Source organism: Colletotrichum abscissum (assembly GCF_030869225.1).
Source record: "Colletotrichum abscissum strain IMI 504890 chromosome Unknown Scaffold_57.1, whole genome shotgun sequence".
In the NCBI taxonomy this organism is placed as follows: domain Eukaryota; kingdom Fungi; phylum Ascomycota; class Sordariomycetes; order Glomerellales; family Glomerellaceae; genus Colletotrichum; species Colletotrichum abscissum.
Window position 1 is genome coordinate 142,290 of NW_026850500.1, and position 14,745 is coordinate 157,034.

Genomic DNA, 14,745 nt, shown 5'->3' on the forward strand with positions numbered 1-14,745 from the left:
GACTTCTTGTTCACTTTAACATCTGTTGATGATGCGGTGGTGATAACTATTACTATTGATGCCGTTCGTCCATCTTGGGGTTATATACATCCTCGACTAGACGTTCCAAGCCAGCAATCCTGCGCCCAAAGGTTCCTGCGTGAGGATAAACGCATCCCCTCCATTAACCTCAAACTGAGTCCCATTCTTGACAACTCCATTCACCCGAATAACAGACTCCTCAAGGCTCGTCACCAACGGTTCCGGCAGGTATATCGTCCCCTTGCTCCCAGCAGGACTCCCAACCTCCATCCTCAACATCCCGCCCTCGAATCTCCAGTCAACAACAATATCTCCACGCACAGTCGGATACCGTCCCTTGGCCCACTCCAGCCCCAACGATTGCGGCTCAACCTTCCACTCCGCGAACCCAGGCACAACAGGCTGAATGCCCAAAACGTACCGACTTAATTCCGCCGTTGGGCCTGCAGCCCAGCCGTGACAGAGGGAGGTCACGACGCCTAGACCGGGTGTGCCGTCTGGGTTCAGCGTCTCCCAGAAGCACCCTGTGTAATTCTCGTGTTGGGGGTCGGCCATGGGTGCCCAGAGGGTCTTGAGGAGGGTCATTGCTGTGGATGCGTCACGGGCGGAGAATGCAGCGCGGAGGTGGTATGATGATGCATAAGGGCTGATTTTCTGCGCGAAGCCGGCGGATGTGGTGGAATTTGAGAAGGCTAGAGGGCCGGCCGGGAGGATGAGGTCTCTTGCGAGGGTTGAGAGGATCGAGGCGGTGGTGTTGGGCGAGGAGGGAACACCGGCTAGGATGGCGAGGGCGTTTGCGTCCTGTGCGAAGCCGGTTGTCAAGGTTGAGGAGAGGGCGTAGGCGTTTAGGTCTGGGTTCCAGAGGTTCGTGTTGATTGCTGACTGGAGGCTATCGAGGCGGGCTTGGTAGACTGTGGTGTTGAGACCTGCGCCTCGGAGGAGGGGGAGGGATTGTTGGAGGGCGTAGGCGTAGACTGCGTTGAACTTTGTGACTACACCGGATTGCGGTGTGTCGTAGTAGTTCCAGTCGCCGCCAAAGGACTCGTCTGCGAGGTTGAAGAGGCCGTTGGAGAGGGTTTGGGAGTCGGCCCAGTCGAGCATTCTGGAGACCTTTGGAGCCCACTGCTTTGCGAAAGTGAGGTTTCCTCTCATTTCGTAGTTCTGGGCGAGGGCGCTGAGGAAGTTGAAGGAGTAGCCGATGAGTCCTGTGAGGTTCGTATTCAGCGGTTTCATCAAGGGTGCTTGCTGGATCTTGGCGGTGGGGATGAAGAAGCCCGGTGTAGCTTGGTAGGAGCCCAGGAGGTCCAGAGAGCCGTCGATGAAGGACGTGCCAAAGGTGCTTGCGAAGGCTGCGCCGAGGGCGACGTCGAGGTCGCCCGTGTAGGCGATTCTGTCGCGGCGGGAGCCGTCTACGATTGTGTCGGCCGGGTTTGCGCCCATCATGAAGTCTGGGAGGAAGGAAGGGGATGTGAGCGGGTTCGTGTAGATGGTCTCGCCGGTGGGTGTGCTGGTGGTAAGGTTGCGGAAGTAGGCTGCGTGTCCGAAGGAGGCTCCGAACCCAAAGGACCCGAAGTAGCGCGAGGTTTGGGTAAGATTGAGGACGGGGAGATTGTCGAGAGTTACGATGATGGAGGTCATCGCGACGTCGATGTGGACTGCGTGCCAGATTCCAAGGGTGGTGTTGACGGGTAACGGAGACGCTGCGAGGTGTGTGTCTAGGCTTGTTGCGCCGGCGTGGGCTGTGATGGTGTGGCTGTCCAGGTTGAAAGAGAGGTAGACGCAGCTATTGAGCGTGTCACATAGAACAGAGACGCCGAAGCCACCTTTAACGGGTTTGGCTTGGAGATCGAGACGGTAGTTGAGGAGTTGAGCGGCCATGGCACCAGCGAGTCCTTGCGGTGCTTGGCTCTCGGCGTACGCGCCTTCGTTTGAGACTTGAAGGAAGTCAGGGATGGACTTCTTGGGAATCTCGGTGAGTTGGACTGTTCGCGCGCCAGTTGTCCAGATGCGTGTGAGATCTTCATCGGAGCATTCGAAGGATCCAGGGAGCTTCGTCACGGGTGTGGTGGATGTTGTGGGCTTGACGCCGATGTTGCGGAGTTGAAGGGAGCCGGCGGACGACAGGTTGAGTTTCTGGTAGCGGAAGGCGCCTTGGATGAGACGGTTTGTGATGATCGAGGGGGCGGCGATGTTGTATTGGTTCACTCTGTAGGTATCCATTGCCGCCGCAAGAGGTAGAGGACCATCGCTCTGTTTCTTATTAGTTATCTTTCGTTCCCAGACTCAAGGGTACTGATGGGAGCAAGCTATTCACCATGTATGAGTCAAGCGCGGATCTGCTTTCTGCAAAGGAAATCTCGAAGCTCGAGATATCACCAGAGGTAGAGATGACCTCGAATGTAGGGAAGCCTTCAACATTGTGGCCATAGTCGAGGACCACGATAGAAGCAGTTGTCCCATCGGATGTGAGGGCTGCAGTCTCGTTTGAGCCGAAGACGACGGTTCCATTGGTGGACGAGCTTGAAGCTGACTTCTGAGCAAGATGGTGTCTCTGGGACCCATGCCGACCATCGGCTGAGCTCAATAGGCAGAAAATAAGACCAGCTAGCCGGGCTCCTGTATTAGATGACATCAGCATGGCTGTGGTGTTATATGAGCTGAATGGAAAATGAAAAGGAGTGACAAAGGTGAGGCAAGTGAACGTGTTGCTAGAGTGAGAGACAGAATGAAATGAAGGCGATCAAATACCTTAGCGTTATATCACAGTCTTCTCTTCCATGGCTTTGAATATCCCTAGATTTCATGCCGTACTCGTCGTCCCTGATTCGAGTTTGCAAATGAACCAAGCCGGAGTTGACGATCTTGAGTGGATTCACCCGAGAAACGCGAGGGCCTCGGACTCGACTTTGGTACACTCACCGAATACGCGGACCGAGGCCAGTGGCTAGAGTGCGAAAGTTACGAGAAGACTGCGGAGCTTTGTGTGGCTTGGTCTTCTTCTTAGTTGGTAAAGTATGGAGCCTCAGTAATAGATGCGAAGGTATGAATAGCTCGCCAGTGCTCTTTCATTTGGTAGATTCAGGCCAACCCCTAGGAGCTGACCCGCCATCACCAGAAACGAAGATTCCACCGCTCTCCAGCTAGACGTCATGGTTAAGTTTTACCTTTTGGATTTGGAGGTCATCTGACTTTGGCTTGCCTGAAAGTTCCTGAAGCCCACAAGGAAACAGACTTCGCTACTTAAACCATGATCATTGCGTGCAACTTAGTGGTATTATTTACCGGAATTCGCCAGATCTTGACTACATCCCTCAACTTCCCTTTCAATAGCAACTCCAAATAAGCTTAAGCCCAGGATATTGGGAATCTGGCATCATTCGCCGTGTCTTCGGCGTCTCCACCTTGAGATGCCGGAGCGGCTCGGGAGCTCGGGAGCTCGGGCCCACACCACCGGCCTCCAGCCAGCATTCCATCGGAGCCAAGACTTGTCTTCGCCTTGCCTTCGCCTTGCCTTCGCCTTGCAAGAATTGCAAATATTACTACATATTGAATCCTTCGCAGGTAGCTTGTTACCATTGTCACGTCTCTCTATGAAGAGAGAATCTTCAATAACCTTCACCGGTTGAATTCCTTAGATGCTTTGGTTCTCGAAGAGTCTTGGAGAAGGCCCCGTCTGACGCTGCACAGTGATCCCATGATAAGGGGAATAACCATGGATCTGCAGAGAGATAGATAGTAGGGTCGTCTTGCGTGAGCTGCTTCCGTTCGAATACATAGAGCAGAAGATCGTCTCTTACAGCGTCGAAGAACAAGCGAACAGTTCATGTACAGGCTTCAACGAAACAGAGCTCTTGGAGGGGATCCGATTGAATCATATGCTCTGTATCCTTGGGTCGTAGCGAAGCCCAGAGCCTCAGAAGGCCTGGCTATTCTTTCACTCTACACGGGAAGCTTCACACAAAGTTCCTCCCGTCGTCCACCCAGCTTCAAGGTGATTGCGCAAGGTCTGTGGCCCTTCGACCGAACAAGCTGCAGTTCTAGCCGACAAAAGGCCGGCTAAGTGCAAGAATATGTCGATTGCCTCACTCTCACACATAGAGCCACGCCCTCCAGCCGAGAGAATGTCCAATAACATATACCGAGCCCCGCTTTTACCTCGAACGAGCCCAAAAGCTGCACAGATGAGACAGCTTCCAGGTACGGGGAGTGCTGTTAAATACTGAGGGATAGCTCTCTACAGGTGAGCAGAATGTGATGGACGCGACAGTACGTAGTATGCTCAATCACATGGCTGCTACGTCTGCAGTTATTGGAGCCTCACTGTCCGCATTCCTGACACCTAATGTAGCACAGCCCCGTTGCCAATACTTCACTGCAATCTTAACTCCCCTCGACGGCTTCACATATCACAGCAAGAAATAGCTCGCTGTGGGACCTGTTTGTACACTTTGATTTTGTTTCCTACCAAGGACTACGAAAAGGCTCACTCGTCAGCCTACAGGCCAGGCGGACACCCTCGACCAATGGCCACGTTGGTGGCAAGCGGTCTGCAGGCAGTAACGGGCGAAACGGGTGAAAGTTCACTGCCATTCAGACTCATCTCGAGGAATCGGAGATGCATAGGATAGCCATCTATAACTTCTTTGTGCTTGACCCAGTTTGCCCGGATTCCTGGTACCACAACGACTCACTTCATGCACCCGACAACTTAAGCCGTTGCCGTGACCTTCGACCTGGAAGTGTATTTCTCGTTGGGCAGAAATGTGCCGATCAAAAACGTAGGAAGTTATGGGGCTCAATCAGTAGCTCGCAGGATGATTGAACAAGTCAGCTTGATTCTCTCTATCCCGAAAAGTATCATATATACGCGTATCCGGATGCGGCCAACATGGAGAAGCGCCGAAACTCGACTGGTTGTGGGGATGCAGCTCAGTAATTTGCCTGTTCAAGATCGCGTAACGCAGGCTCAAAGTTTCACAAGAGAGTGAGCTTTAAGCCTTCTTCGGGCTCTATGCCGGGTGTACGGAGACCCGCTCGGCCCGGTGCGGTGCATTACATGGGTCGGGCGAAGCCCGGGCCTAATCCCGGCGCAGGATTGTGAGGGAGACAACCTTCAACACTCTCGTAAGCTTGAGAAACTCAGAGGTAGTGAGCGGATGGGCAGTGATAATTGAGCAGGTAGGAGGAATTTTGGCGTAATTATTGTGGCCTACCGGTAACAGTCATTTACACTTAGGCACGTGGTAGACTGCAAGTTCGCCTGCCATGCTAGTTGGTCTCTCACTACAGTGGCTAGTACAACTCAATCCCAAAGTTAAATCGTACTGGCGACCCTGTATCGACGGACTTCGGCTAATGAGCAGACCGTGCCGACTAAACACAGGCTGCATACTTGAGTTGCGACCTCCCAATCACCTCCGCACGATGTACGTTGCTTATAATGAGTGAGAAACACAATCTTCGACTGTCTGAGGTGTCGTCAACGAACCATCATCACTAGGCGAATCAACATGTCCTCGCAATTTTCGTTCTCGATATTAATCGTTGGAGCGGGGCCATCCGGGAACACGGCAGCAGCGGCTTTGGCTTCTGATGGGCACCAGGTAACTGTACTCGAACGCGGCTCTCGACTTCAAACACGGGGAGGGAACCTCATCGTCCAACCTTCCGCTGTGAAATGCCTGAACCTGCTTGGCATCTCAAAATCTCTGGATAAGGTGTCTGTGGAAACAGTCAGTGACATCCTATGGAGATATAAGGACGATGAGCCTTTCACAGTCACAAAGGCAATTCCCACTGGGACGATCCGGAAACCTACCGATAGGCCATCACTGCAGCGAATAACCTACGAAGCTGCCGTTGCTGCAGGAGCCAACTATCTGTTCAATAAGAACGTTGCCAAAATCATCAACGAGAAAAGTGGCAAACTTCGCGTGGTGATGGAGGATGGTAGCGATTACGAGGCTGATTTTGTTGTTGGCGCTGATGGCATCAAGTCACGCGTCCGGGAGCTCATGTTCCCCGGACAAAATGTGGATGCCACAGTAACAACTGAATGCATATTTCAGACAGAGGTTGACATCGCCAGCGTGCAGAACGACCCAGTCGCCGCTCCGCTTGGCGCTTGCTCGCACCATCTCATGTTCGGTCCCGGGCTTTACTGCGTCGGTCGGCCGACTGCTCATGGTACCGTTCGCATCCTTCTATGCAGTCTGCATTACGGGCTGCCATCCGCCGACGCGGATCTGGGCGGAACCTGGAACTCGGATGGTAACCCCGAAGAGATCCGCGAAGTGTTCAAAGGGTTCGGGGCGCCGCTGCGTGCCTACATCGAATGTGTGATACGTGGGGGTTACCCTATCGACAAGTGGCACATTGCCACAGCACCAAAGATGGAGACCTGGTTAGGATTTGACGGACGGTGTCTTCTTCTAGGGGATGCTGCGCATGCCATGTTGCCGCATACTGCCCAAGGGGTGAGCCAAGGCATCGAGGACGGCTTAGCCCTCAGAACAGCCCTTCGCTGGTGTGATAGTCAAGACAAATTGGGTGCTACTTTGAAGAAATGGGAGGCTCTTAGAAAGCCACGTGCTGAAAAGATGTTTGATGTCGGCCACGAGAACATTGTCTTGTTCACCCTTCCTGATGGGCCAGAGCAAGAAGCTAGGGATCAGAAACTCCTAGCTGGGGGTTTCACTGGCCACCCAACGGACTGGGAAAGCATTGAAATGGACGCGAATGCTCCAACTAGGACGCCGCAATTCACAAAATGGGCCATGTGCTACGATGTGGTTGCAGAGGTAAGTGGCAGTTCTACATTTTCCATACCCAGGCGTTGAGGATATCATATTGACACGAAGTCTTGCCAGACCAACAAAATACTTACCACGGACCGCAGCTCTTGAAAGGCGGTGTTCAAAGCAAGCCAGTGGATGAATAAAAGTTTCTCAGGCGAGATTCCGTTGGCCGTGCTGAAGGCGCCATGGACGAGGAAACGCTTTCCGAGAAGCCAAGTAACACGACGATTGAACCCCTCAATGCGCATTCAGCTGGTATTACTGTACTCAGGTGGTAATAGAAAACCATGAGGCCTGTTCTGCTTGATTTGTGCCGCCTATTGAATCGATGAAGGGTTATTGAGTATCTGTTGCCTTGACATGGCTATCTTGACCAAGACCCTCGCTTTCTTCACCATCATAAGCCGGATTGAAATGCCTTTGTGAAGTTCGACATAAACCAGAAACACTCCTCCTTTTCTAAAAATCGCTGCTTAACATAGCTGGTTTCAGAGATAAGAAGTGCTTTCAGCTAGGAGCGACAGCAGTGGATTCTGCTCGTCACTTCAACGATCTTTACGACCACCCAAACAACTATCATCTACTTCTCCCTATACGCTCCTGAACGCTTTACGACTGCAATGTCTAGCTTTACTCTGACTATCTTCAACTTCTAGGTTGTTGCGTTTACTGTAATCGGCTCCATCGCCCACCACTACGGTCTTGCAATCATGGGGCAAGTTTAGGTCCTGCATATCTAGCTTGTAGAGAGCTCTTACTGTTCTCTTTGCTGGCATCAACTCGCTGACGTCGTTGAACCATAGGTGTCCTAGGGCAGCCTTCTTTCATGCATTCTTGAACCTGGCACCACCAGGTATCCTTGGATTGTCTCCGACTTGTACTGTGTCCAATCGTTTGGACACCCGCCTCATTCTTCCATGTTCGCCTCTTTTCGTTCACTGCAATCTTAACTCCCCCCGAGCGCTCGAGGGTCAACGAGACGCCAAATCAAAGCCCAGCATTACGCGCAGAGCTGCAGCCAGGACAGGGATCACTCTCTACACTGCAATCTTAGCTGCCCCCGTAGGCTCTAAGTACAGCAGGAAACATACCACAGGTAACCTGTCCTGGAGTATGTTTTTACACTTCGTCTCTTGCCAAGGGCCACAAAGAGGCGCAGCCGTCAGCCTGCATGATGAAAGGTGTGGGTAATCCGCCAAGTTCTTTCACTGCAACTTTAACTCCTCTCAAAGGATCAGAGGTTGGCCCAAAACCCCTCAAGTAAGGCTCCTCTTAGAACCCGATTCCCTCTGCAATCTTCGAGAGGCATACTGCACACAGGGAGGCATGACCCCAAGGCAGTAACGTCGTCCTTCTGTCTCACCAGAGGCATACCAACCAGATACCGTGAGGCAGCCTAGGACTCGCTGGAAGAATCAGCATGATTGAACAGGTCGTCTTGATTCTCTCCATCCCGAAAAGTATCATATACACACGCCAGCGTTCTGCCAGCTTCTTTTGCCCCAACCCATCTTGCTCTCCCACATCTCCCCTCCAACCCTTGCTCTCTTCCGCCAGGTACAAGTATGGAAATCTAGTTCTTGCTTTGCGGCGCAAGGGCAAAGGTAGGACGAACGAATCTGTGACATCAATTAGCCATCTTCCTCCAAATCCCCATAGACCCTGTTTTCCACCGGACAGTAATCAGTCAGAAGGAACTGCGCCGTATTAACATACCTCTCGTTGTGGTAGACCTTGGTGTTCTCGCCCAACAGCTCCTTCTCTCTCGCCTGGTCGGCGTACCACCTACGAACCTGGTCGCGGTCCTCCTCGGCTTGGAGGAGGGGGATAAGGTGAATGCGCGCCCACATCTTCTCTCTCGCCAGCTCGCTGTGTCTTGTCAGCACTGTCCTCCTCGAAACCACGTGTCCCGTCTGATTGCTCCATTCCTCCCTAGGTGTATGTTCGTCGTTGCGTGCCTCTGGTATCCATGCCTGCTGCCTCCCGTTGAGCAGTGCAGCATCTGTCTACCAGACCACTCGCAACTTTGTCCAATGTCCGCCAGAAGAGGAATAGCAATCGTCATGGCGGGGCTGAAGGGATTGTCACGTACTTGGCTTCCCGGATACCCTTGGTCAACTGATACCATCCGTATCCCATCACCAGTCCCATACCGATCAACATTGTGCCGGGGCGGAATCCACGGGCGGGCAAGTTGCGCTGTTTCCAATGATCAGCATGGTTCCTCCAGAAATCTATGGCTGCCCTTCGTCCCCATGTTCGTGGTCCTGAGTCCAAAGTGTCCCTGATCCCGAGTCCGAGTGTCCGTGGCCTAGCACCCTCTCATCGTCTCAGTTCGGTGTCCTCGGTCGGAGTGCCAATTCGATAGTCGATAGCGCTCAGTATTCCCGTATCGCAAATGCCTCCTCTTGCCATGTTGCTGCTCCCATAGCCAACCTGCTCGACCCGATCGTCCCTTCTCAATTCCTCCTCTTGCGACTCCCTCACCCTCCACGCACTCTCTCTCAATTCCTCCACCACGCCATAATCACTCACCTTGTACTGCACAGCCTGGTAGCCCCCCACGGGCGGCATATCCTGAGGCATCCTGTCTCAATCGTTTCCTACCGACCCAACGCGGTCGGCTGCGCTCGTCTAGAGTGTGTATAGAGTGTCGTCGGGCGACTTTTGTCGGTCAATTGCCCCTTCGATGGATGGAGTCAATTGAATGCGTGTCGAACAAACAACCGTTTCGTTCGAGAGATCGGGAGGGGGTATCGGTGTCGATTCGACGGGGGTGTGTGGGTTGCGATGCGATATGGTGGTCGTCGAGCTCGAGATTCGGGGACAAGCTTTGGCCTGGGGTGCCTGAGGTGATTGTTTTCAGGTCGATGATGATTCGCTCAATTGGCAAACCGCTTATGTAAGGCACATTGTGGATCCGTTTTCTCATCTTCACCGAGGTGTACTCCCCCTTTGATTTCGGTGAGGAATTGGAGCATGATTGAGAACTGTACACTGTCACTCAGCTTCAAAGAGATGTTGTTGGGAATTGAGTCATAGAATAGGTCATAAATCTCAAGTGGCTAGATATGCACCGACCCAACACCTGATCGTCTATTCACCACCCCCCCTAACAAGCAGTACTGCACTTTGAATCCTACAAATATTTGCACATCTCAACTCCATGCCATGCTTCGCCAACAGAAAGGCTGGGGTATAAACCGAATGAACCATAGCCAACCAACTTTTTCTTTCTCACGTTCTTCCTGGTGGTCTTGCTCACTTTCGCGGCCTTCCCCTTTCTTAGCTCCTCCTTATATGCATCATGCCCCTCACTGTACGGCGGTAGGGATCACTAGTCCTCTCCGGCGGCAGCGAGCTCGGCCTCAAGGTCTGCCTCGAGATCGTCCTCGTCAAAGTCGTCAACTCCGTTCGCCGCGACGTTGTCCGGTATGAGCGCAACGTCCTCCTCATCGCCAGTAACTTGAGGAGTAGGCAGGCTGCTCGACTCGTTATTGTCCTCGACGTTGGGAGTCCGTACTGAGCTCAACTTGGAAGCACCGCGGCTTTTGGCAATGCGTTGCTTCTTGGACAGTGCACTTCCACCTTCGTCGGAAGCCGTATCATCGTCCATGGCTTTCCTCTTGGTACCGCCACTGGCCGCATTCGCAGACTCTTGGGATGAGGGCAGGTCCTCGCCAGCATCGGTATCGCCACTACGGCTTTCCGTATCGGCATCCGAGCTGTCGTCGTCGCTTCCGAGGAACTCCTTCATCTCGTCATCGACACCTTCCCAGTCAAACGACTTCAAGCCGTCTATCGGGCTGACTTGACCGTCCTCAAACTCGAGCATCATGTTCTCTTCATCGCCGTCCTGATCGCCTTCGTCTTCGTCCGAGGCATCATCATCTTCCTCGAGTACGCGTTGCTCGCCCGTTTCGTCAATAATTGTCAAGTGCGGCCGTGCATCATCGCCATCGGCGTCAGAAATTGTCTCCGCGTCGGTCGACTCGGACATGGCTAGCTGACGGCGGTCTGCTGGATGGACCTCGACCAGGTAGGGCGCTTCGTCGACACGCTGCCATTGACTGAGGCAATCAGACAGCCAATTTTGGCTGACAATCTTGATACTCGGGATCTTGGCTGCCTGTCTGACCTTCTGCGTCCGCGGGCGAGACGTCGAAATGACGAGATGGGTGACCTGCTTGGATACCCTGGTCGAAATTTGAGCGCCGAAGCTCATGGCTTGGATGCCAATCTCGGATTGCAAGACGTCGACGCCCAGGGGAACGAGGCCAGACAGGACAATCGTGGTGCCTTCAAGGGTCGCGGCCTTCATCGTATCGAGGACTTCGCCAACGTCTGGAACGGCATCAAGGTCGATGCCGTCGTCGCCCGTTTTCTTCCGCGGGGCAGACTGAGTAGGTGCAGCAGCGCGCTTCTCGTCGTATTCGGTGTAGAATTTGTGGTGTAATTGGGCAAGGTGTTGCTGTAGGTAATGCAGCTCAGCGTCGTCGTCGCGGAGGACTTGCGACCGATGTTGTACTGTCATGATGTGTGCGCCATTTTCGGTCTCCTGTGTCACCTTTTCGTTTTGTTCGTCTTCTTTGTCAAGTGCCTCTTGCATGTGTAGCAGCGGCCGTTCCTTGATTTGCTGTTCCAACAGTCTCTCTTGCTCTCCGCTTTGTACTTCCTGCAGGACCTTGTCGTCGCCGCTGCTCATCTTTACCAGCTCGTCAATGGCATACACCTTGCCATTTGGTTGGTCGGCTGCTGACGCCCCGCTCGTCTGTGCTGCGCTTGTCGTGGCGGCTGGCGTTGGCTTCGCTTCGGGTTCCGGCGGTGCGGGCAGGATGTCCTGTCTCTTGGGGAGGAAACTCGAGTTGATGTCACCGATACCCTTGAAGAAATCGTACGGCACAACCTTGATCAAGTTGGGGCGATTACTCGGCCACACATCTGCTCTGTCGTCGATAATGACCACCATGTTTGTGTTCACCGGGAATAACCGCTGGAGACTCTTTGAGATCATGCTGCCGTTCTCGTCACGGCTGATGACGCGGTTGCCAAAAAGCTTCTGCTGAGGATCGACGATCTTGGCAATGTTGAGAGCATATGCGCGTGTTCCCATTGTGTAGACGTGTAGCTCGTAAAGCTCGGCAACCTTCTCAAGGAACTCGGCGAGACCGGGCCGCATCTTGATGTAGTACCAGCAGCCGGATGTGACCATCCCTCGCGGGCCTTCATCGTTGAGCTGAAATTTCTTGACATCCTTGACAGCATTATAATTAGGATTTGACGGGTCCTCCATCCATTCGCCAACCGTAGGTTCGATACAGGCGTGGATAATGGTCTGGTCGAGATCAACAACTAGGCTCAGCTTCCGTTGCCGTAGCAGACGCTTCTGGGTATCGGACTCGGCACGCGCAGCCAGGTCGCCGCTGACCATGAGGCCGGTCTGATCGTGTGTCATGTTGATAGTGGCGCGCTGAGTATCGCGTTCGGCGGTGGCCCAGTTCACCTCGGTCATATCCTTACCGCAGATGGCGCACAAGCCTTGGAACTGGATCTCGTGGGAGCAGGCCTCCTCGACCATCATACACGGGGCGTCGCGGGTGAATGTCATGCCCTCCTTTAGACGCCATTCTTTGAGTGTGCCTTCGGCCGGACTATCCCAGCCTACGACGGTTGTTTCCTCCTCTTGCCAGGTGTTGCCAGCGATGGGGTCGCCGACTTCGCGCATCCATTTGAAAGAGTACTCGAGCACGCTCTCCTGTTTTTGGACGGCGTCGCCGGGGCGCTTGAGGAGTTTTGTAATGGTAATCGGGTAGCGCAGTCTCGCGCCGAGTGAAAGTAGCTTGCCCATGATGACGGCAGGCTACTGGGAGGGTTTGATCTAAAAGTCTGTCGCGGTAGGAAAGGGCCGAGGTTAGCAAGGTGAGCTTTGAAACACGCGCGTGCGCGCAAGTGGATGAAGAACTGAAAGATGCAAATAAGGGTTTTTCCAAAGGAGACGTGACACGAGGCGCGGTAGGCGGCAGCGAAGAGAACCTTCAACGACGTCTCGGAAATGGAGGGAGGAGGTGCGACGAACCTAATGAGACTCCCCCAGTAACAATCGGAGAAGGTGCCGGTGTAGTGGCCAATCCCATTGCCCCGAAGCTGATGAGGGGAGTGTTTGACGAATACGCAACAGATGGGGAAGCTCTGGAGCGTTGCGATGGGATGAGGTGGACAGATAGGTGTGAGATGGGTAAGTAAAGCCGTCGCCGTGGTTGGTTGATGGTGGAGGATGGCAAGAGAGGGAAGAAGACGCGTGGGATGTCCGTATTCTTCTTAGCCTTGGGTCTTGACTGCCTTTGCCTTAGTCGAGTATTCCTCGAGTCGTAGGCGCAATTGAGTTTTTGGTGACGTGATGCAATTGGACGGAATGCTGGATGTCGTCGCGCGAGATGTCCGTTTGGCTTGACGCGTGATATCCGTAACGTGCCCGTGGTGGGATGAAGTCGGAGCTGGTCTCGATGCGAGTCGCAATGGGAAGTCGAGCTGTGCTGCTGATGCTCTTACTCGCTTGGGGTTCGGGGGGTGTGGAGGTTTTGGAGCTCGGGGATTTCGAGTGGAGGCGGGTAGGTCTGGACCGAACCGTGACGTACACCGCAAGCAGGGCAAGGTGAAGGCAAGGTGAGCCGTGAGACGGAGTGGGGTCGGCTGTCGGTGAGCACTGACCACTTGGGTAACTGTGGAGTGAGGTGGGGCCGATCGGTCGGCCTTTTGCAGGAATGCTTTTCCGAAAGTAGCTTGTAGGCGGCGGGGAGGTCCCGTTGAGTGGAGCAAAGTTTACCGAGGACTGGCAGCGGGAACACTGAACGGTGTGCGTCGGTGGTGTTGGTGTTGGTGCTGATGGTCTTGGTGTGTACCTGTTCTGGCGGGATCAAGTACCTCGGGGTCTTCGGCAGTCCGCTGCTTTGCCAAGGCTTCGAGTGTTTGGTGATGGAACGTTGAGGTACAGCAGCAGATGCAAGTTGATCTGACTTTTACGTCTGTGTTGGAGATGATATCGAAGTCGAATACAGTTGATTTATGCACTCTCTCTGTAGCACCTTGCTTGTTGTAAGGTAGGTAGGTAGGTATCTGACAGACTGACAGAGCTGTGGTGTGATGGCCCTGGAGTGATGCGATGCTGAGCAATATGTATCGAAGAGAGAAAAAGGTACAAGGCCTAACCTGTCGAGGTACAAGGTACAGTCGCTGGCGGAAGGGGGAAAAGGCAGCCTTTTTGGTATCCGTCGACCACTATCAGCCGGGCCACCCCCTTCTGAAAGAGTGGGATGCGATGGTCTATTTGTACCTGCTGTAGCACCCCAGCCTGTTCCTCCGTGATGCAGCGATGCAGCAATGCAATGCTCCTCTTCCTCCTTCTCCTCTTCCCGCACATGGCGCCAGTCGGCTCCAACTGGTGGCCCCCTGGTGACCCCTGCATGAGAGCTTCACGAATCACCCACCCCCTTGTTCATTCCCCAACTCGTCTCTCACTCACCCTCACCTCACTCCCCTCTCACTCACAGTCTGTCACTCTGTTTACTGTGCCTCACACCCTGTGCAGTGTGTAGTGCATGAGGCCTCTCTCTTATCCCAGCTGTGAGCACCCAGATCAGATCCATCATCCCACCTCTGCCAGCCAGTCACAACTTTCTGCTCTTCATCATTGGGTTACAGTAGGAAGCCTCTTCAAACAAGCACAACCAACAATGAGTCACGTGAATACCGAGCAAGAAAGCTCTAATAAGTGAACCTGATGAGAAGAGTTCACAAACCTCATTGAATCTACCCTTCTCAAAGACTTTCAACATTACCTCAGCTATTCCCGTTCTCTGTCACGCGCCCTGAAAATAAGCTCCACTGAGTACCTACCCAAGGCAGAGACCTGAGGGGCAAAATGCAGTGG

The 14,745-nt window shown here is 53.6% G+C and overlaps 5 protein-coding genes across 5 annotated transcripts; 1 reads left to right on the forward strand and 4 right to left on the reverse strand.

The window, feature by feature from the left end:
• Positions 1-96: 96 nt before the first annotated feature.
• On the reverse strand, positions 97-2,659 carry CABS01_14742 (alpha-L-rhamnosidase; the record flags this gene model as incomplete). The annotated part of the gene is made up of 2 exons (XM_060548080.1): positions 97-2,271; positions 2,336-2,659. 2 exons carry the CDS (start codon positions 2,657-2,659, stop codon positions 97-99), a joined length of 2,499 nt encoding a protein of 832 aa, XP_060393019.1.
• A 2,872-nt stretch (positions 2,660-5,531) lies between these two features.
• CABS01_14743 (uncharacterized protein) lies at positions 5,532-6,926 on the forward strand (the record flags this gene model as incomplete). The annotated part of the gene is made up of 2 exons (XM_060548081.1): positions 5,532-6,821; positions 6,891-6,926. 2 exons carry the CDS (start codon positions 5,532-5,534, stop codon positions 6,924-6,926), a joined length of 1,326 nt encoding a protein of 441 aa, XP_060393020.1.
• Positions 6,927-8,391: 1,465 nt separating this feature from the next.
• On the reverse strand, positions 8,392-9,404 carry CABS01_14744 (GRIM-19 protein; the record flags this gene model as incomplete). The annotated part of the gene is made up of 4 exons (XM_060548082.1): positions 8,392-8,437; positions 8,535-8,687; positions 8,911-9,017; positions 9,354-9,404. The coding sequence occupies 4 exons, from the start codon at positions 9,402-9,404 to the stop codon at positions 8,392-8,394; spliced, it is 357 nt and encodes a 118-aa protein (XP_060393021.1).
• Positions 9,405-10,155: 751 nt separating this feature from the next.
• CABS01_14745 (FCP1-like phosphatase) lies at positions 10,156-12,666 on the reverse strand (the record flags this gene model as incomplete). The annotated part of the gene is made up of 1 exon (XM_060548083.1): positions 10,156-12,666. The coding sequence occupies one exon, from the start codon at positions 12,664-12,666 to the stop codon at positions 10,156-10,158; it is 2,511 nt and encodes an 836-aa protein (XP_060393022.1).
• Positions 12,667-13,164: 498 nt separating this feature from the next.
• On the reverse strand, positions 13,165-13,494 carry CABS01_14746 (uncharacterized protein; the record flags this gene model as incomplete). The annotated part of the gene is made up of 1 exon (XM_060548084.1): positions 13,165-13,494. A coding segment is annotated over one exon (330 nt), but the record flags the coding sequence as incomplete, so codon positions are not given.
• Positions 13,495-14,745: the final 1,251 nt, after the last annotated feature.